The following is a 21861-nucleotide window of genomic DNA, read 5'->3' on the forward strand; positions in this document are numbered from 1 at the left end:
GAAGTCATCCATTTGTAAGACAAATTGACAACTATAAAGGAAATCTCCATTTGGAAGTGTGTCTCTCTGTACCCGGAAGAGAAAAATAACTTTAAACCACCAGAAACTCTTTATCAATGGAGATGGTAGTGACTGGACCCTGCCTAACAAACATTTCCCTTGATTATATTGTTTTTCCTGCCCATACCCCATAATGGAACCCTTTCCATCCCCCTCCCCCCACTTTTTTTTTTCAACTGAAGATAGTATTTAAGGCATCTCTTTGAGATTCACTCATTTTTTTTCTGGGTACCTTCCATGTATCCTGGAGGTTATGTGAATGAATGTCTTAGTTGGTTTGTGCTGCTATAACAAAATAGCCGAGGTTGGATAATTAAAGAATGAAAATTTTTTTTTATTATAGCTGTGAAGGCTGGGAAGGCCAAGATCAGTGTAATGGCACTGTCTGGTGAGGGCTGCTTTCTGCTTCCAAGATGGTGTCTCCAGAGGGGTGGGACACTGTGTCCTCACATGGATGGGAGGGCAAGAGAGTGCTCCAGTCAACCTTGAGCCCTTTTGTAAGGAAGCTAATTGCATTCATGAGGACAGAGCCCTCATGATTTAACCTCCACCCAAAGGTCATCCCTCTTAATACTGTTACAGGATTAATTTTATTTCAACATGAATTAAGTTTCAACATGAATTTGGGAGGAGATGCCATCATTTAAACCATAGCACATTGTTGTCAAAGTTCTATTTATTTTTTTCTTTGTTAATTTGCCTTTCTTCACAGGGTTCTATCCCAACTAAGAGGGAAAATCATTTTTTCCTTCCTGCAGTGCCCTCAAACATCAATTTCCATATGTGCATCTTAATTTACTTTGGACTCATAGTTATCAAAGGACATCAAGTACCACTGAGAACTCAGGAACTTATACTTTGAGTGTGGAAACTTCTCATCGATTTAGAAATGCCACTTTTTATATCTTGGAGATTGAAGTTCAGTTTCTTGAAAGCCTGCTGAGTTTTATCATAATAGCCATTTACAAAAGTGGAAACTAATTTAAGGTGGAAGAAGGAGTTCTCTGCAAATGAGTGTTTCAAATAGTATGGGATCGCTACAGGGTGAGCTTATCTATTCAAAAACAGTTACATCTTATTAAATTGGCTTGGAACAGAGGAATCCACTGGCTACAACCCTCTGAATAGTGCTTAACACATTAAAATACTTCAGAAAAAGAAAAGTAATGAAATAATGTATGGAATTGGCCTATTTTATATGTAACATCAGATCTTTGGATATTAATTCAGATGCTCAAAGATTATTTCAGAGCTTATTACTTTTTTATATTTAGCTTTACTTACACAAGTTATTCATAAGTAGTCAGCGTGAAAATCAAAAAGCACATGTGGATGCCAAAGATCTTAATGATCCTGCACCCTCTCACTCCTCTTAAGAATCACTGATATTGGTGGAGCTGGGCATGCAATACCCCGACCTCTGACTTTGCATTCTCCTACATACATATGTATGTAATCACGTGTTATTTTTTGAATAGATTTTTATATAAGTGGAAGTTGGTAGATTGCAGAATTGGCCATAACACTTGTCAGTTCATCTCGTTAAGAGGTGGAATTATTTTCCCACCACTTGGATCTAGGCTAGCCTTGTGACCGACCTTGGGTGACATATGGTACAAGAGAAGTGAAGTTGTACCAGCTCCAAACCTGGGACTCAAGAGGCCTTGTGACCCCGACTCTCACTGTCTTAGAATTCTCAAACAAGCTTGAGAACAATAGTATGGATTCATGAGGACAGAGCCCTCATGATTGAACCTCCACCCAAAGGTCACCCCTCTTAATACTGTTATTGGGCCTGATAACTGGAGAACAAGAGTCTTCATGGGAAAAGAACTCAGGTGCCCTGTCTGCTCAGCAGGTGAGTGTGAGTGTGTAAGGAGCCCACCTGTCATCACCTGAGTCCAGCCCAGACCCTAAGATCTGCCTATGGAGCCCAGCCCGGATGGCTGAACTGGCTATTTTGGAGTGGCTTGTTATGAGCAGAAGCAAACTGATACTAGAGCATATGGAATGCAGTCTTTATAAGTTTTTTCTTTACTCATTATGCTATAAAGAACTTTCCTACAGTCACAGACATTTACATGTCATCAATATTCCATAGTTATATCTCCTCTATAATGGGGAGTTATGCTGCTTCTTTCCAGCATGGCTTGTTCCTGCCACAGTCCTCCTCTTCCTCCTCCTCTTCCTCCTCCTCCTCCTCCTCCTCCTCCCTCTCCTCTCTCCACGCCCTCATCATCTACCCCCTCTTCCTCCTCCTCCTCTCCCTAAGATCCCCTACAGCTTTTGTGAGTACTTGTCCTATGTTTTCCATGCTGATTTTGAACATAATCTCCTTTTTAAAATTTAGAACTTTTGAAAATATAATAAAATTCATTAATCTTTACTTTTATGGCTTCCCTATTTTATGCTTTGCTCAAGAGCAATTTTCTACTATTTTTTACAAGTTTTTTTTTAAAAAATAAGTATCTCTGTGTTTTGGGGGCTTGTATTAAAAAAAATCAAACTGAGCTGGGCACAGTGGGCGCACACCTGCAATCCCAGCAGCTTGGAGGCTGAGGCAGGAGGCTCACGGGTTCAAAGCCAGCCTCAGCAACTTAGCAAGGCCCTAAGCAACTCAACTAGACCCTGTCTCTAGTAAGATGTTAAGAGGGCTGGAGATGTGGCTCAGTGGTTAAGCACCCCTGGGTTCAATCCCTGGTACCAAAAAATAAAATAAAAAATCAAATCGAGTAGTCTCATGCATGCTAGGCAAGCATTCTGTCACCGACCCACACTCCAAACCCTTGTATCCTTCTAGGTGGTGGACAGGCAAGTGTGGCCACAAGAGAAGACACAGGCAGAAGTGCAGGCAGAGCCAGTTCATCAGGCAGATGATTCCCAACTATGATGTTGACTTATGTATGATTTCTTTACAATGGTGCGGGGGCAAGGCTCAGCCATTGAGAATTCCGCTTCCAATTTTGGATTTTGATCTTTTCAACATGCAGCACAGTTCTTTTTGGCAGTGCTTGACTGCAGCAGGAAGAATGAGCTGCCAGGTAGCCCCCAATCACGGGCAGACACAACGACACCCCAGTGCTGTGAGGCAGAGCGCCAATGATGCCTGGGAGCTGAGGTGCACTCAATGCCTTTTCAGTTTAGGTTTTCAACGTATGAAGGGTTTGTTGAGTTGTAACTCTATTGTTTGTCCAACAGCGTCTGCTCTGATAGGTCCTAGAGACTGGTGACATTCCACATTACAAAGGACAGCACGAGAAAGACACATGACACGTGGAGGCAGAAAGGAGGGGCAAGGGGAAGACTGATGCCAATACCACCACTGGGGTTCCCATGGGAAAGGCAAGGCGGACCTGGTGAATGGTTTAGGAGTGGCTCCTTTAAATAACTTCCCAGGCTTTGGGCTAGAGTAATGGCGCCTAGTTCCCTGGTACCTGGCTCTGGGATGACTCAGGTAGAGGAACACTGGCTCCTACAGTACAGAGACCAGACAGAGGTGTTCCATCATGGATTGTGAGTTTGCATATGGAATGCATTGCGTTGGCTTTCTGTTGCTGTGACAAAACACCTGAGGAACAATTTAAAAGAAAAAAACGTTTTGTTTTGTTTGCCTCATGGGTTCAGTTTCCTCTCCACAGTCACTTGGCTTCACTGGTTTTATGCCTAGGGTGAGACAGTACCTTATGGCTGAAGTGTGTGGTCGAGGAAGTTACCTTAACGTGACCAGGAAGCAAAGAGGGAAACAGGAAGGAACTGGGGCTCCTATGTCCCTTTCAAGGACACACTGCCAATAGCCTAACTTCCTCCCACTAGACCCTGGAACCAAAAGGTTGCACCACCTCCCAGTAGCTCCTCAGACTGGAATCAAGCCTCTGGGGACCCTCTGGATCTAACCTACACAGGCATGCTCCTGGCTGAGTCTCTGTCTAGCCCTGGGAAGGCTGGTCTCCCTGCAGCCAGCAAGGCTTCTGGAAATGTCCAACCAGCATAATATACAGACGATGTGAAAACCCTTACAGTACTGTGTGTGTGTGTGTGTGTGTGTGTGTGTGTGTGTGTGAGAGAGAGAGAGAGAGAGAGAGAGAGAGAGAGAGAGAGAATGTGTGTGTGTGTTGGGCTTAGTTTGTAGTGTGTTAATCTTCTGGGATTTGTTTTAATGTAGAGTGTGAAATAGGGAAAACATTTTTTGCTAAATGATCTAGCCAATTGTCCTGAACTCCATTATTGAGCAGTTCACCCTTTTTGCTGATTTGAAATGCCACCTTTCTTCCGTACTAAATTAATTGGCTTCGAGACTCTCCTCCATTCTCTTGATCTATTGGCCCGTTACTGGATCAATAACAAAAATCACTCCCACAATTACCACTGCCTTATAATTCATTTTGACATTGACAAAATCTCAGGGTTTTTCCCCCCAAATTTGTCAAATATTATTAAATATTTTCTCTCTCCCAAATTAATTTTAGAATCAGTTTTAAAATTCCATGAAAAAGTGATTTTGGATTTTCATTAAGAATCATACATAATTTATAAATTCATACTTAATTGTACCTTTAACAAGACTGAACCTTGTTTAAGACAATAAGCACCCTTTCATTTATTCAAGAATAAATGAATATTCAGTTCTTCAGTAAAATTTTTTAGTTTTCTTCTTTAATGTGTTGCATATTTATTATCCCATTTAGTTCTTGTTATTTTATAGCATTTAAAGCATTGAAAACAAGGAGAGTTTCCAAGTTTATTTTTCATTTATTTTATGTATTGAATTGGTTAAAAATCATTTATGTTTGTATTATTCTGCTTAGAGCACCATAACAAAATACCACAGACTGAGATTTCTTTTTTTAAAAATTTTTTATTTGTTCGTTTTAGTTATACATGACGGTAGAGTATATTTTGATATATACACATGGCATATAACATCCCATTTTTGAAGTTATATTGGTCGTGTATTCAGATATGAACATAGCAAAGTTATATCTGATTCATTCTACTGTCTTTCCTATTCCCATTCCCCTCTCTCCTGCCACCTCCCCCATCCATTCCTGTGAACCTCTACTCCCCTCCCCCTATCGTGGGTTAGCATCCTCTTATCAAAGGCTGATTTCACTTAGCATGAGAGTCTCCAGTTCCATCCATTTACTGGCAAAGGCCATCATTTCATTCTTCTTTATGATTGAGTACTATTCCATTGTGTATATGTACCACATTTTCTTTATCCATTCATCTGTTGAAGGGCACCTAGGTTGGTTCCACAGTTTAGCTATTGTAAGTTAAGCTGCTATAAACATTGATGTGGCTCCATCACTGTAATATGCTGATTTTAAGTCCTTTGGGTATAAACTGAGGAGTGGGACATCTGGGTCAAATGGTGGTTCCATTCCAGTTTTTCTAAGGAATCTCCATACTGCTTTCCAGAGTGGTTGCACCAATTTGCAGTCCTGCCAGCAATGTATGCATGTATCTTTTTCCCCACATCCCCGCCAACATTTATAGTTTCTTGTATTCTTGATAATTGTCATTCTGGCTAGAGTGAGATGGAATCTCAGTGTAGTTTTAATTTTCATTCTGAGATTTATTTTCTCACTGCAGAAATTTATTTTCTACTTCCCTGGAGGCTGCAGGTCTATGGTCAAAGAGCCACAGGGTTGGTTTCCAGCAAGGTCTCTCTTCTTGGCTTGCAGACAGAATCCTTCCTCACTGTGTCCTCTAGAGCCTTTCCTCTGTGCACAAGCCAGGAGAGAGAGCTCTGGGGTCTCTTACTGTTCTTAGAAGGACCCCAGTCCTCTTTAGTTAGAGTCTACTCTTAAGACCTCATTTAACCTTAGTTGCCTCTTTGAAAGCCCTGTCTTTAAATACAGTCACATTAGGGTATAGGATTTTAACCTACAGATTCTCTGGGGACACAGCATGGTCCTACCAATGTTTTTGAATAGTAAGAATGCAGATTTTTTCCTTATATTTTTCCTTTTCTGAATTAACATTAAAAATAAAACTTTTATGTTTTGTCCTGAATAGCCAAGAAATAATGTGGACAAAATGTAAAGGAAGCCTAAGTTTGATACAAATTGAAGTTGTCACATATATTTATTTGAAAAAAAAAATGTGTGTTTGTATATACAACAGCAGTTAGTGGTGGACCTAGACCAGATGTTCAAGAAGAACTTGATTAATACCTACTAGAACTACCGCAATAACTTTGCCGTTATGTGTGTCATCTAAAATGTTTGAAGTAATTGTGTTTGGTATCACATAGGTAAGTGATTTACATTCCAAAAGCAGTCATTCATGTTTTCTTTGGATTCAGTAAAGATCTGCTGTTAGGCGGTGGGTATATTTTAATACAAATGGCAAAATCTCTGGCCTAAGACATAAAGAACTTGGTTGGTTCTCCTTGAACCTAAGTGCTGAATACTGTAACAAATAGACATCGCTATTTCTTGGTAACTCAAGGAAGTAGGCAAACTATCATGGCTGTAAAATAATTCAAATTTCCCTCTGTGTTATGAATTGAATTTTTTCAGAAATATCACATTTTAAATCACAAATAAATAATCTCTTCTGAGCAATTGTCACCTGAAATTATTTTTTAAAAGTTCATTGACTTAAAAAAAATTATATAACATGACTTAGGTAAGTAAACTAAAAAATGACCAAAAAAAAAAAACTTTTAAAAAGTGTGTGTGTGTGCACATGCATACAAACTCACATCATATTAACGTGTTTGAGGCATTAAAAGCTTTCAACAGTTTTTACTTACCCCCTAGTCTCAAAATGGGCAAAAATTAGAGGTGGGCCTACCTGGGGGTGGGGTACTATCTCATGTGTGCTATATATATGTTACTATTTTTGCAAGATATAGAAGAGTTCATTTTCCTTCCTTCTGTCCTATATCTAACCCTAAGGAAACTTAAAACAACACAAAATTTTTAACTAAAATCTTTACAGATGTGACTGGGCCCAGGCATCTCTGAGTTCAAATTCCTGCTCTTCTCCTTGAGAGCTGAATTCCTTAATCTCTCCTAGCCTCCGTTTCTTCAGTCCGCAAATAAGGACAACAACCCTTTTATTATGCATTTTCTGCGAGAACTGCATGGAGCAATCCATGTGAAATGCTTAAAACAGATCCCAATATGGAGGAACTCAGCGGACAGGGTAATTTTATTTTTATTATTATTAAATAACAACATCACCAGGCTTTCTTGAATACCAGCAATTATAAATATTTAACTGGTTCGTAGAAACCAATAGGGGAAAAACCTTAAAGAGGCAGATTTCTAACTGTGATTGAAAGGACAACAGAACTCTAACTGAACTTTTGGCTTCTTGAAATACGACATCTAGGGCTCCAAATGTCGTCCTCCTTGGGTGCACCAAAGGATACCAAACACCCTTTGTTAGTGGTGGAAAATAAATTCCTTCCTAGGAAGTAAGATTTCAGCATGCACGAGCTTGTAGATTTATGTCCATTTCTTTGATTAAAAAAAAAATAGAGAAAAGGCCCTTCCTGAGTCAGAAGTGCTCCTCAGGCCATTATAGCCTAACAATTACGACTCTCCACTTTTTATTTTTATTGCTGGTTGGAAAAGATGACGCTCTACAATGCTTACACCAGGAGGATATTATTCTACAAATAAGGGCCCAGCGTGACATCTATGAGAAAGTCAGGGTCCTCCTGCGTCAAAGCTGATCGGTGCTCAGCCAATGGGCTCCAGGATATTGCAAGTAAAGGCACCTACTGACTGGGCTGGTCAGACACGGGGCGGGGGTGGCCTGCGCCTGGGGAACTTGGAGAAATGCTGGACCCTTGTCCTAGCAACACAGGTCTGTGGCCAGCAGAGAGAAGCCAGGCGGTAAAGATGCCTCGTCTTCTTCCCCAGTTCCTTCCTGTCTTGGCTGTCTACTGCTTCTGCATGCTGCAGATCCCTTCCTCAGGTAAGAGGACCACCGTCTGGCTCACCTGGCCTCTCAGCCACACTGAGACTGACCTTGACCCTCAGGGCAGTTCAGGAGGGGGTCAAGTTTCACTCCTTCACCTACCTACCCCTTTTTCGATCGATCCTTGGTACGATCCTTGGCTCAGTTTATTTCTGACCCTTTAAGGGAGAGTGGACAAGGGGAGATGCCGCCGCCTGTTACCGAAGGAGCGGGACTGTGCGTTCACAGCTCCTACCCCAGAGGTGTCCTGCTGAGATTGGAGTGTGAAGGGTGAGGCATGGCCCTATATGGGTTGGGGAAGACCCCACTTAGCGCTTTGTGGTCCTGGAATTCTTAAGACACAAGAACCGAGGAGGTGACCCTGAGTTTGGGGTCCCAAAGACTGGGAATGGTCCGGCGGCTGGAGAGGGGTCGGGGGAAGAGCGCGCACAGGAGCGGAAAAAAAAAAGAATATTTTCAAAGCCTTTCCCGGGGCAGGTCCCCCGAGCGAGCGCAGAGCCCAGCATCTGTCTGGCGCGGGTCGCTGTCCGAGGTGCTGGCCCCGCGCGGGCGCCTCTCACCAACTTGAACTGAGAGCAGTTTGCCTTGTTGTTTTTCCTCCTTTTAAATAGTGCATCCTGGTGGCACACAATAGTGGGTTCGTTGTTGCATATTCGATCCCGTACTTGCATGATTTGGTCAGTTTCATGGCCCATACCTCTCCTTCCTCCCTCCCTTACCTGGCCCACGTCTATTGTTCTCTCTTCCGTTTTCATGAAATCGACACCCCCTGACTTCATGAAACCCCACCCTGCGCCTCTCTAGCTTCCACATGCCAGAGAATATACGATCCTCGGCTTTCTGAGGCTGCCTTATTTTGCTTAACCTAGTGCTCTCTAATTCTATCCATTTTTCCAGCAAATGCCATAGTTGCATTCTTCTTTATGGTTGAATAAAACTCCATCGGGTATAGATACCACATTTTCTTGAACCGTTGATGGACGCCTAGCGTGGTTCCATAACGTGGCTATTGTGAATGGTGCTGCTATAAAGACATGTCCCTGTAGCATGCTGGCTTTAATTCTCTTGGACAAATACTGAGGACAGGTATATGGCGAGAACCAGTGCATTTGTAGGGAACCAGCGGAGGGGTCAGGGTTTTTATCCCTAATGCATTATCAGCATCTCCAAGTAATTTTCCATAGGATGCAGGGAAGTGTGTTGTGGCAGAAAATCTATGGTAGGAAACATGGACTATTGCAAAATTTTAGATTTTTTTCCATTCAAATTTTGACTTAGAGGAGTAGAAAATACTTACAAATCTATTCAAAGAGAAAACATATTCCAAACAGTAGTATGCTTGTTTTTCCATGCCCCAATTTTTAATCACAAAACGTGGGCATTGCAAGGAACCATGGAGATCATCAGATTTGACATCACCCAGAGTGTAGGTTTCCACTCTGCAGTTCCCCTGCAAAGGTCTTTTAGATTCTATTTGATTTCTTTCAGTGACCTCCAACTCACTGCCACCCTAAGACAGCCAGCTGCTGTGTCTTCTTGCTGCAATAGAATCCTGTTTATATTACCCTGTTGAAAATCCCTTTTTTGTTTTTTGTACCAGGTCTGAACTTAGGGGCACTCCACCACTGAGCCACATCCCCAGTCCTATTTTGTATTTTATTTGGAGACAGGATTTCACCAAGTTGCTTAGTGCCTCACTTTTGCTAAGGCTGGCTTTGAACTTGTGATCCTCCTGCCTCAGCCTCCTGAGCTGCTGGTATTACAGGTGTGCAGGCATGTGCCACTGTCCCTGGCGATCTTTATCTTCTCATTAATACAAACCAATCTCAATAAATTCTTACAATATTGGTTTCCATCACTTTGCATTATTGAATCATTGCCATCATTGAAAATTTCTTTATATTGAGCTGAAATTTGATCACATGTAACTTCTAACCTTGAGCTCTATTTCTGTTCTTTGGTAATATATAAAATAAGTCTATGGTTTCCTACTTATGGCAGTTCTCAAAATAGTTGAAGGCAGCTAATATGCACATCTTAATTTTTCTCTTTCCAGAGAAATTTATAATTAGTTACTTTACTTAAACTCTACCTTATAGTCTCTCATTTCAAGCCAGACTATTACTTTTCAAGGCTTAAACACTATTATTTAAATATAACATAAGATGGCCTTCTATTTCTCTTGACTAATAGACTGCAGGAAGCAAAATACCATATAGTCTTTTTTAAAAATGCAAACTGCTCTTGGGAGTAAATTCCCTGTCCCACATTTTAGAAAAATCCAAACTTGAGGTTTGATATGTAGCCATTGAACTTCACCTGGTTAGTTTTGACCTGACCGGTTGATTCTTTCCACTGCAGTATTAGTTTTTCCTCCATGTTTCCTATCACATGCAAATAGGAAGACATTTTCATTTAAGTCAGTAAAAGTTGGATGGAGTCTAGCTGCATGCTGGCCCCAACTTTTCCCAGAACCCCTCCCCTGGAGGACTTCACCAGGAAGAGACAGGTGTCTGACCTCTCAAAAGTTCCAGGTGAGTCTGAGGTACAGACCCTGCTGACACCATTTTCTGATAGTCTAACTTTATAAGTTTCATCAAAAGATAAACCAGATCGCCAGGCACCTATAATCCCAGCGGCTCAGAGGCTGAGACAGGAGGACTGGGAGTTAAAAGCCAGCCTTAGTAAAAGCAAGGCGCTAAGCAACTCAGTGAGACCCTGTCTCTAAATAAATACAAAATAAGGCTGGAGGTGTGGCTCAGTGGCCGAGTGTCCCTAAGTTCAATCTCTGGTACCTCGCCAAGATAAACAGGTCCCCCCTTTCTGATTTGCTAATCTATACTGGGAACTCCTAAAAATTAAAAGCCAAGCTGTTTTAAATTAACATTGTGACAAATCTCAGGTGGCTAGTGGTAAGTAGACCTGTGTTTTCTTGTAAATCCTCTTAACAACATTGTATCACATCTTACCTTCCCATTGACCCCATTGTATGGTTCTTTGAGGGTTTATTGTTTCAATAAAATCTCGGTTTGTTTTTCATGGCAAAGGCATAAAAATAAGTGCTATGACCTCTTTTCTCTAATTGATGTTTTTATGATTTCTCATCCTAGGAGTTTCTCAACCTTCAGTGGAGCCTCCAGATGGTTTGAACACTGTGCAGCTTGAGGTACGCTATTGTTAGTACGGTGAGATTTTTATGTAGTCTGGGTCTCGAAAATATCATGTGGATCATGTTCACTTAAATTCATTTTAAGGTCAGATTTTTTGTTGCAGCAAGAACTCACTGCTGCTGTTTCCATGGCCCCATTTAAGGCATGCTGACGGTTGGGTTGAAATCCGCTGCCATTGTAGAAGAAAATCATCCTGTGCTCATAAGTGGAATTTTAGAATTTTAAATATGTTCTAATAGAATTTTATTGACCAAGAAACTCATTCTTTGATTTGTTTCCTTCATTTTGCTCTAGAGGCTGGTATATTGTCTGAATCAGCGGGCAGCTCTCTTTAACCAACCTAAGGTAAAAAAAAAAAAAAAAGCTAATATAAGCTTGATAGTGATAGTTCTTATAAAAATGCATGATCTTACATTGATCTTACATGACAATTTATATCTTCAATAAATACCTTATTTTTCTACCTTCAGGAGAATGCTGTGTGTGTGTTTAGGTGTGTATGTTTGTGTGTGTGAGGATATGGTTTTAGGAAATATCAAATTTTTTCTCTTCAATATAAACTACCATAAAATTATTTAAAATATATAAACCATATCCTTACACATACAAACATACACACCTAAACATACACCTAAATTATTAGTAGTTCATGTCTAATCTTACAATTATCATAACCACATATAATAAAATTAATCACATATCATGATTCATTATAAATTGGATCTAATAGTAACTCCAAATAATACATCTTATGTAAAGGATCTAATAGTAACTCCAATAAAATAGATCAATGGATAAAAAGTAAATATTGATTTAATCAAAAGTTCAAAAGGGAATTGTCTGTGAGTCTCAGCCTGGTTCATCTTTCCTCACCTGGAGCCACATCTCTGGCTTCCTCACCTCCCACCTCCAACACACCATGCTCCAGCCACAGCCAGCATCTCACGAGTCCTCAGGTGCACCAGACCCTCAATGTCTTTGCACGGTGTTTCCCTTCACCAGAGATGCCTTTGTCTCCTTCACAGCTGCAGTTAGGAGCCCAGACTCTAAAACCAACTACCTGGCTTGACGCCTAGCTCTGTTCAAACTTGGGGTTTTCTTAACCATTCTGTGCCTCAGTTTCCTCATCTGTAATATGGACATAATGGTTGCACCGGCACCGTGTTGTGCAGATCAGTTGCTCTAACGTATGTGAGGTGCTTTCAACAGTGACCAGAACATGATACACGATAACTTACCATTAAGTGGTTACCATTGTCTTTTTTAAGTTGTTTTGTGATATTGGGATTGGACTCAGGAGAACTCTACAACTGAGCTACACCCTGTCCCCCGTCCCTTTTTTTTTGGTACCAGGGATGAACCCAGGGGTGCTTAACCACTGAGCAACATCCCCAGCCCCTTTTAATTTTTTTAATTTAGAGACAGGCTCTGGCTAAATTGCTTAAGGCCTTGTTAAGTTGGTGAGGCTGACTTTGAACCTCCAATGTAGGCCACCCAAGCCACTGGGATTACAGGCATGTCCCGCCACACCTGGCCCTTTGTATTTTTTATTTTGAGACAAGGTATCACTAATTTGCCCTCAGAATTGCAATCCCCCCACCTTGGCTTCCAGAGTTGCTGGGATCACAGGCACATGCCACTGTGCCTGGCACCGTGGCCTCTTGATGCAAGTAATTCTCATTCTTCAAGACTCAACTATCACTTACTCGTCAAACTTCACGAATGATCCTGCCTGTTTCTTCTTGGTTCCAGTTTGTCATTAGCAATATGTGGAGACAGTTGTCATGACCGTCCTTGTAGCCTTGGTTCCTGGAGCCAAAATCCAAGGAGAGAACTCGGAGTTCTCCATGTCCTTGGTGCTGCTCCCCCCCTTAGTAAGGGGGCTCCTTATCTCACACACAAGGCCGTGAGGGTCTTCCCTGCAAAAGCAGAGGCTGTGGGGTTGTGCTACCCACAGCATTAAACTGGGTGGTGGGGTTCCTAAGTGCAAGGCCCCCTTGGAATGACTTTCCTTCTAGCATCTCCATTTGTCTGCAGTTGATCCCACTCATTGTTTCCGATTACAGAGCGCAAACAAACAAACAAAAGTGCCAATATTTTCAAGCTATGGAGAGATGGTGGCTCTTCCTGGGCTTGCTGCTGCCCCAAGATGTGATCTTCAGCATTTCACTTCCCTTCCTGGAGCTTGGCTCCCTCAGTTGCCCAAGGGCTACCAGAGTCACCTGGGCTCTGTGTCCTCTGTGCCCGTGCCTGTTCTGTTTTCCAAAAGAAGCCAGGTCTGTGATGCCAGGGAACTTTTATCTTGAGGCAATTCAGAGAGCAGTTACGACATTCTACAAGTAAGGCCACCTACAGACACTCTTCATGTCTTATGTCACCACATGGGATTAGATGTTAAGTGGGTAAAAGGGCAAAAGGTAGTTGTGAACTGAATCCTGCTATTCAGTCAAAAAAGATATTTATTGAGAGCATGTCACATGCCAGGGGCCGGGGATACATAATGACCCAAACAAACCAAACCACCTGCTCTCATGGAGTGTATATTTTAGTTGGGGAAAATGAATGAAAAGATAGGTGAGTAAAATCTTATACATGATTTTTTTTTCTTGGAAAAATAAATAATGAAAGGAAGGTACCTAGGAAATGTGGGAAGGGATGATTAGAATCAGGAAAACCATTCTCATCTTCCTCATTTTTAGCTTGAAAAACAAAAGTAATTGAGTAAAGCTGATGAATATGGAACAAATAAAAATTATTTGTGCACACATGCACATGCATACATGCACACTACTGTGAACAGATACCAACAGGAAGACCAGAAGTGCTGGGCACTTTGGCACACACCTGTAATCCCAATGGCCTGGGAGGCTGAGGCAGGAGAATCACGAGTTCAAAGCCAGCCTCAGCAACAGCAAGGTGCTAAGCAACTCAGTGAGACCCTGTATCTAAATAAAATACAAGATAGGGCTGGGGATGTGGCTCAGTGGTCAAATGCCCCTGAGTTCAATCCCTGATACCCAAAACAAACAAACAAACAAAGACCAGAAGCAATAAACAATAAATACTTAAGAAATGGTGGTTATAAGGAAGTAGTGAATTTGCACAGAGCCTCTGCTATTAATAATGCTGGTTAGTTCTATTGGATGTCTGTGCATGTACACCCACTGAGCTCGTATGCAAGAATGCATTGCTACTGTCAGCTTGCACCAAAGAATCTCTCCACAAAGTTTGCAGACAGATGTAACTGCACTCACAGAAATAAAATTAGAAGTGTTGTTAACAACTTTAGTTTCTGTCTTGATTGAGGCTTGAGCTGATTCAAGAGTGTTTGTGGATAACTCGAATGATGGACACTTTCTGGATCAGTGTATTTAAAGATCGTTCTCAGTAGTGATGTCACAGTAGTCCTCTTCGGCAATTTCATAAAGTATGGATGTGAAAACAGACACCAACGTTTTGCAAACGCCTTCACAGCACACCAGTGAGTCAGATATGTCACGTAGATGCCTGCTAACCTCGTTGACGAGGGCAGGGTGAGGCACTAACAGGGAGTTAAAAATGAAGAGTTGAGCTTTCTGCAAGAAGAGTGAAAATTCATGCAGAAAACTTTTGGAAAACAACAAAAATAGTTGGTTAGTTTAAACCCAACCTAAAAAATTGATTACTAGGATACAACCAGCAGCAAACCAAAGGCTGCAGATGTGAATTGGTCTCACTGCATAGTCAAGTAACCATCTGGGACTCAATTAGATTCTTTCTTTCATGCATTAGAGAGTAGGTTTTCCCCTTGAAAGATTGCAAAGGGATCTTGTTTTAAAATGATGATGTATTGCTGGCAACTTTCTTTATTGTAAGATCCTGCACCAACTGTAGTCTTATTAAATTTGTGTAATGGAGGAATTACTTTTTAGATTGCACTATATTTCATAATGCATGAGTAAATTCAGTCAAAATCCCTCTCAATTCTCTTTCTAGGATAATCAAGACATATTCAAAAGGGTGAGTAACCTCCACCCCAGTGACAAGGGTGTGCAGCTGCCACATTTGAGCAAGTGACACTTGATACTGATATAACTTTTCTTTTCTTATTTAGTTTTTGTTTCACTACTCCAGAACTCAGGAGCCGACATATCCAGTTAAAACCGGGGTCAGTGTTTCAATCATAATCTTCTTCTGTAAAGGTGACTTCTCCACATGCCTTTTTTGTATTTTCTGGATTAATATATTTGTGCAGACAAATAGAAAAGCAGGGAACCTCTAGATGCCTTGTAATTAGTGTCTTCTGAGGTGCTCCCCAAGGCTGTAGGGATTGTCTCCGTCCTCTGTGGGAGGGGGATGGTGGGTAGCAGACAGATCTGGAAAGTTAGGCACTAAACTACAGAAAAGGAAAAGTAAGAAACAAGTTTTTTTTTTTTTTGTCATGCACATAAAAAGATGTGCAAGAAGAACTTGGTAAGTCTTGTGCTCTGTTTTTATTATTCTAAATTATTTTCTATTTTTAAATTTTGAAAAGTGCTTTGTGGTGTGTAAAGTATGCTTCCTCCAGCAGTGACTCAGGGTGGTGCATCTTCCGGACTGTTAGGGTGTGCATGTGTCATGGGTGTAAGAACCATCAACCACCAACTCTTTCTTTTTCTAAATTTGAGTTAACCCCCGGAGCAGCTGGAGTAGGTGAATTTCTGTGAGCTATGATTTGAGAAATATTGGGAAGATCATAGACTATAACTTTTAGTTTGGATGCCCTGTTACTGGAAATTCCACCATTAAAAAGTCACTTATTTATATATTGAAGCCTTTTCAATCTGCAAGAAGATAGTTTAAAAGGAAAATACTCAGCAAAATGTTCTTTCCTTAGGAGGCAAAGACTCATCAGTATTATAGTTCTAGCAAGTGGGGATCAGGTAAGGAAGGAGATGTTATGAACAAAGGCCATCGCACCAAGGAGGGAGAAGGAAAAATGGAAGGGGAAAGAGAAGCTCTGTGTGAAGGTCTACTTACTGCTAGCCACCTGAGATTTGTAACAATGTTAATTTAAATCAGCCTGGCTTTTAATTTACCAGGAGTTCCCAGTATAGGTTAGTAAATCAGGAAAGGGAGAACCTGGTTTATATTTGGTGGGGAGGGAACCAGGGATTGAACTCAGGGGCACTCACCCACTGAGCCACATCCCAGCCCTATTTTGTATTTTCTTTAGAGTCAGGGTCTCACTGAGTTGCTTAGTGCCTCGCTTTTGCTGAGGCTGGTTTTGAACTCACAGTCCTCCTGCCTCAGCCTCCCGAGCCACTGGGATTATAGGCATGCTCCACGGTGCCCAGCGAAGAGTAACGTTGACTCTAAACCAAAACACCTAGGGAGGATTAATGAGGACTAGATAAGGTCAGGTGCATTCGCTTGGCATGAGGGAGCAGACACAGACAAGAAGTCTAGGAAAATAAGGATGCGCTCCCCCTCCTCCGTGGAACAGGAGAGCCCATCTGGGGAGCAGGAATCTGCCAGGAGCTGCTTCTTTAAGACAACACACTTCATTCCAGTAGCGCAGAGTGCCGGGGTGGATGCAAAGCCTCATTGACCCTCTGGGAATATTCATGACATGTTGGAAGGGAACCCGGCTATCAAGGCAAGCGGTAGGTCTTTATTGAGAACATAAAACATCTGAGGCTTGGCTCTGAAATGGATTTTACTCTGAAAATTAAACCCATTTGTAAGGGAAGTGAGTTAAAAGGAACGCACACAGCCCTAGGCCCTGCAAGTCCCCTGGGGCTCCCTCACAGCCTCCTGCCTGAACCTCTGTCCCTCTGTCCCTCTGTTGCAGCTGCCTGCTGTGCACCCGCTAATGCGCCTGGCCTCCAAGCTCGCCAGTGGAAAGATGAAGAGATTTCCGCAGCCAGTATGTTCTGAGTTTCTTCTACCATTGTTTTGTGCTGTACAAGTTCATTCAATACCGTGGGAAATGTGGGCCATTGTATTGGGGCTCATTTTTATTCTCTCCTTGAATCTCAGGCTCCTCTGTTGGGGGCACGGGGGACCTGGGCAGGAGTGTGGCTCCCTTGACCTTGGCCTTCCTTTCTTTTGTAAGAGTAAAAGAAATTGAAGTTAAAGTGTAAAAGACCGGGCATTGTAAAGTTTCTAAGCTGCAAAGCCTGAGTTAAAATGTAAAGGACCAGGTATTGTTAAGTTCCTATGCTACACCCAAAACCTGAAATTCCTGTAGCTGTTAGGACAATTCCCGGGACTGCTCAGTAGATATTTCCCCTGACCATTTAGTTGTTTAATAACCTAGGACCCTGTGCAGCTTGGCACGTAGGCATTCAGGGCCCAAACCAATCAGTTTAAATGTATCCCCTCCTTAGGAGTGACCTATCACTCCCGCCCGGCCTGTTCCCGCCAATGAATGTACTAATCATGTTCAGGAATTGTTGTTTGATTTTCCCGCGGTGTATAATGATATGTTAAAGGGGACCCTCCCCAAAAAGTGTACTTAAGCACTGCTCAACCCCTGCTCGGGGGCTCTGGGCCGCTCTCCCTTGTTGAGTGAGCACAGAGCCCCAGCGTGCTGGATTCTCAATAAACCACCTTCTGCGGTTGCATGAGTTGGTCTCTTGGTGGTCTCTTCCTCCGACGTTCGCCGGACCCTTACACTTTAACCCCATGAGATATCTCAAAAGGCCACAAGGAGGGCCCCCACAGCTGGCCTGCTCCAGTCCCGTCCTCTCTTCCTCCAGAAGTTGTGCTTTGGCTTGGTGCTGTTTTTCACTTCTGTCCTCCCTCCCAACGTGAAATTGGCCTTGGTAACTCCCATTGCCCCAGCTGCTCTTTTGTCCACATCTTAGAGTTATTTTTGCAAGTTTAGAAATGATCAGTTCTAGCCTGTTCAAATGATGAATCAAGGTTTTGCTGCATGGTAGGAAAAATTAATTAAAATTTCTTTTGGATACCCTGAGTCCAGGTAGGGTCACCAGCTCACTTTAGTTTACCCAGAACTTTCCTGGTTTTACCTTAAAAGTCCCAAGATCTCCCCTCCTCCCAGGAAACTGCTTAGTTCTTAAAAACCTGGTTGTTCTTTTCTTCTTTTCTTTTCTTTTCTTTTCCATCAGAACTGGGAATGGATCCAAGGGTGATCTATCCCTGAGCTACATCCACACTCTTTCTTATTTATTTATTTATACCAGGGAGATTGAACCCAGGGGTGCTTAATCACTGAGCCATATCCCCAAACCGTTTTTCTTTTTAATTTGTATTTTGAGACAATTGCTGAGGCTGACTTTGAATGCATTATCCTCCTGCCTCAGCCCCCCCCCCCAAGTTGCTGGGATGACAGGCATGTGCCAATCATGCTGGGCTTATCCTAGTTGTTCATCTTAAGCACAGGAACAGTTGATCTCTTCCCCTGCTGACCACATGCAAGCTCTAAGGTCTTCTCTGTCTCAGCCCTTGCATCAGGCTCATAAGCAAAGAGCAAGCTGAAGATGCTAAAATGGCTTGTCATTGAAAATCTGCCTAAACTTGGCAGGGTGCCATGGTGCACTCCAGTAATCCCAGTGTCCTCGGAGGCTGAGACCACGTGGGAAGATTGCAAATTTGAGGCCAGCCTCAGCAACTTAATGAGAGCCTGTCCCAAAATAAATAGAGCTGGGGATGTAGCTCGGTGGTAAAGAGTCCCTGGGTTCAATCTCTAGTGCCATAAAACATTTTTTTGTTTTTGGTCTAAACCAGGAATCCATTTCATATTTGGAATTTTTAGGAGGTGCAAGAAAATTAAATACACCTGGACAGAAAAAGTAACTCAAATCAAGTAAACAAGCTTGGCTTCTGAGCAGGAACTTGCATTTGGCCACAAGGTTAGCCATTCCCTCCAGTTGCTTTTTTGCACCTGTCTTCCGACTATCTTGGAATGAGACCAGGGAGGAGCAGGCTCACAGCCAGACAGCTGCAGGTCATGGACGAGGCTCCTGGGGAATTAACTAATGCCTCCTTTCCTTGCAGGATCTGGGGGCTGCCTCCGTGGACTTTACCAAGAAGGTATGTGAGCTCTGGAGACAACACAACCCCCAAAGACTCCAGAGAGAGGGACAGGGAAATGCTTAGAGCCAAAAGCCCTTCTAGAACCTTCTGGGAAGAACGATCTCATGATAGTTACCCTGAACATGTTCCCTGAGCACTGATATTGGGGTTTCCTTGGGTCCGACCTGGGGCAGAAAGGAATCCCAGGGAGACAGGGGAAATGCCTCTGGCTTCGATGATTGATTATTTCATCTCCAATCCTGCAAAGAGTCACATGGGGCCATCTGACCTTGAAGATCTGCTCTTTGACTCACCGACCTGTGTGACATTGTGCACACTTGGTGAGAGGTAGTCAGTGGCACCAACTCCACACACCAGTGATTTCAACCTTGACCTTGCACCAGATTCACCTGGTTGAAATATAGATGGCTGGGCCCCACCCCACAGAGTCAGTAGGTCTGGAGTTGGGTCTGAGGATTTGCCTTTCTAGTGAATTTCCAGGTGTCACTGTGCTGTTGGTCTGGGACCATTCTTTTAGGAAAGGGTCTCCATAAATGTATTTGAAGGACCTTTGATGCAATGTGGCTGCATAACAGTTTGTTTTGTGTTGCAGGATCCCATTGCCACCTTGGGACGGCCATTTTTCCTTTTCAGGGTATAAGAGACTTTCTCGTTTCTGTCTTCTAACCCCCATCCACTGTAGCCATCCCTCTTTTGGTGTTACACCCAGGCAGTCATGGCCTTGATCCTGTGGTGAGCTGGTGTATAGTTGTGGGAACTCTCTTTTCTGAATTTAGGTATTGCCCACGTCCTGTGTGGGTGAGGGAAAGGGCTTCCCTTGGGTGGGTTGGGCTGGCTGAGCAATAACAGCTAAGGAAAGTAGCACAACGAAATAACCACAGAACACAGAAAGTAGTTTCAAAGAGGGGGCATCGACAGGCAAAGCTGACCAGACAGGTCCAGCTTCTAAGGAAGAAAGGGGTCTGTTTTTGCTCTATTTATATCAGAGCACATCCAAGGCTTTCTACAGAAAGTTCTTCACCAAAACAAGACACAGGCAGGGGCAGGTAGGCTGTCCCGTTCCTAGCAGGTCATGACCGTCTCCAGCGCCGCATGAGACCTTGAAGCAGAACTGAGAGGAAGTTCACTTGCATTTGGGTGATCTATCCCAGTGGGACTGCCATGGGAAGTGCCCAATACCAGATCTACCCCCTCACTGGCTACAACGCTGAAAGAGGTCCTATGCCACGGATGGCTTCCCACATTTAGGGTGTATCTCAATCAAAATCTCCGTCCAACTTGGAAAGGACCAACCGGACATAAGTGGAGAACACCAAGTTCCAGGAGTCTGGGAAGTGGACAGTCACAGGCAAACCAGGGTCCCTATTCCTGAGCAGTCGTGTCCAGGACAGGTGGCCCCTGAAACATACAGGAACAGGGAGGCCAGACACTTGTCCCTCTTCCTTCCCAGGTGACACAGAGGCTCTGGCAAAGGTCCCAGAGTCTTAGTTTTTGATTCGCCACTCACCACTGTGTGCTACCCCCTAGGTCCTCAGTGTTCGTGTCAGATTGTAAGCAAATCCCACTAGATCCTCTCTGTGAGTCATGGGTGCTAAGAGGTACCCTGCAAAATCCAAGCCTGGAAGCTGCTGCATCCAACACTGATCAAGATCTGCAAGGCCTCAGCTCATTGGGGGTCTCAGAGGCCCCCAGGGAACCACCTCTTTCCCTAACTTATTTGACCAAGGCAGCTCCTCCCACCCACTCTCCTCTCCATTTCAACCCCATGTATGCTTTTTTTTTTTTTTGGTTTGTGTGACCTCTTAATACACTGTTCTCTAGAAAAGATTTGAGGAGTGGTAGACCTCCATGGTCCCTCCAGACTGAGAAGTCCTGTTTGTGGTTTGGGGTCCTCCCACCCCATGAGCAGAGGCTATGGGGGGAGGGTGGTAGAGGATAATATCAGGGTTCTAGGGGCAGTGGGAGTCCTGTATGCTGCTCCAGAGGACCTCGGAGGGCTAACCAGGTGAGTCCAAGGTTAGGGAGTAAAATCCCAAGGAGAAGAGCAAGTCCTCTGGGCTCAATAGAGAGAGGATTGAACCAAAACACCAGTGCCCAGCAGTTGCAGCTCAGTATCTGTAAATGGATCCTTTGCTTTTTTCCCCTGCAGTCAAGGAATGGAAGGAACCTTGAAGACAAGGCTCAGTAGGTGGTCCAAGGTCAGCCTCCCTGCAGCTGTTCTCTTCACACCAAACGTGATGTGTCTGGGTGGGGGGGCGGCTGGGAGGGGCTGGAGAGGCCCCAGACACAACATTGTCCAAAGCAAGGACTCTGCCCCCTCCCTCTTCTCAGCATCATGGAGCCCCCAGACCCATCTGGCAGGAGCAGGCTCTTCAGCCACCATTACAGCCTTCACTTCATGCCTGGTGCTTGGTTCTCCAGGGGTACACCAAGGAGCCCCTGGAGGGGCCCAGGCTCCCTATGGCCGGGTCCTTTCTGAATAGCCAGGCAAGGCTGTTCCCTCTATTCACTGGAGTCCTGAGACCCAGAATTTAAATCTGGGCAGAGTCCTTGGCCTGCATCAGGGCCCCTCTAGGCCTCCTGTCTCCCCCGAGGATGTGGTGAACATGTGGGCCTTGTACTGAGGCTGCCTCACAGCCCTCCTGGGCTGCGGCCAGTCTCAGGACCGCAG

At 43.4% G+C, this 21861-nt stretch overlaps 1 protein-coding gene across 1 annotated transcript; it reads left to right on the forward strand.

Annotated features, from left to right (window-relative positions):
- Nucleotides 1-7919: 7919 nt before the first annotated feature.
- Nucleotides 7920-21378, forward strand: NMS (neuromedin S; the record flags this gene model as incomplete). The annotated part of the gene is made up of 8 exons (XM_081264566.1): nucleotides 7920-7995; nucleotides 11109-11164; nucleotides 15144-15167; nucleotides 15262-15315; nucleotides 16981-17055; nucleotides 19152-19187; nucleotides 19783-19824; nucleotides 21340-21378. The coding sequence occupies 8 exons, from the start codon at nucleotides 7920-7922 to the stop codon at nucleotides 21376-21378; spliced, it is 402 nt and encodes a 133-aa protein (XP_081120692.1).
- Between the last annotated feature and the right edge of the window lie 483 nt (nucleotides 21379-21861).

The sequence above is a fragment of the Spermophilus citellus genome, assembly GCF_964194105.1.
Source record: "Spermophilus citellus genome assembly, chromosome: 13".
In the NCBI taxonomy this organism is placed as follows: domain Eukaryota; kingdom Metazoa; phylum Chordata; class Mammalia; order Rodentia; family Sciuridae; genus Spermophilus; species Spermophilus citellus.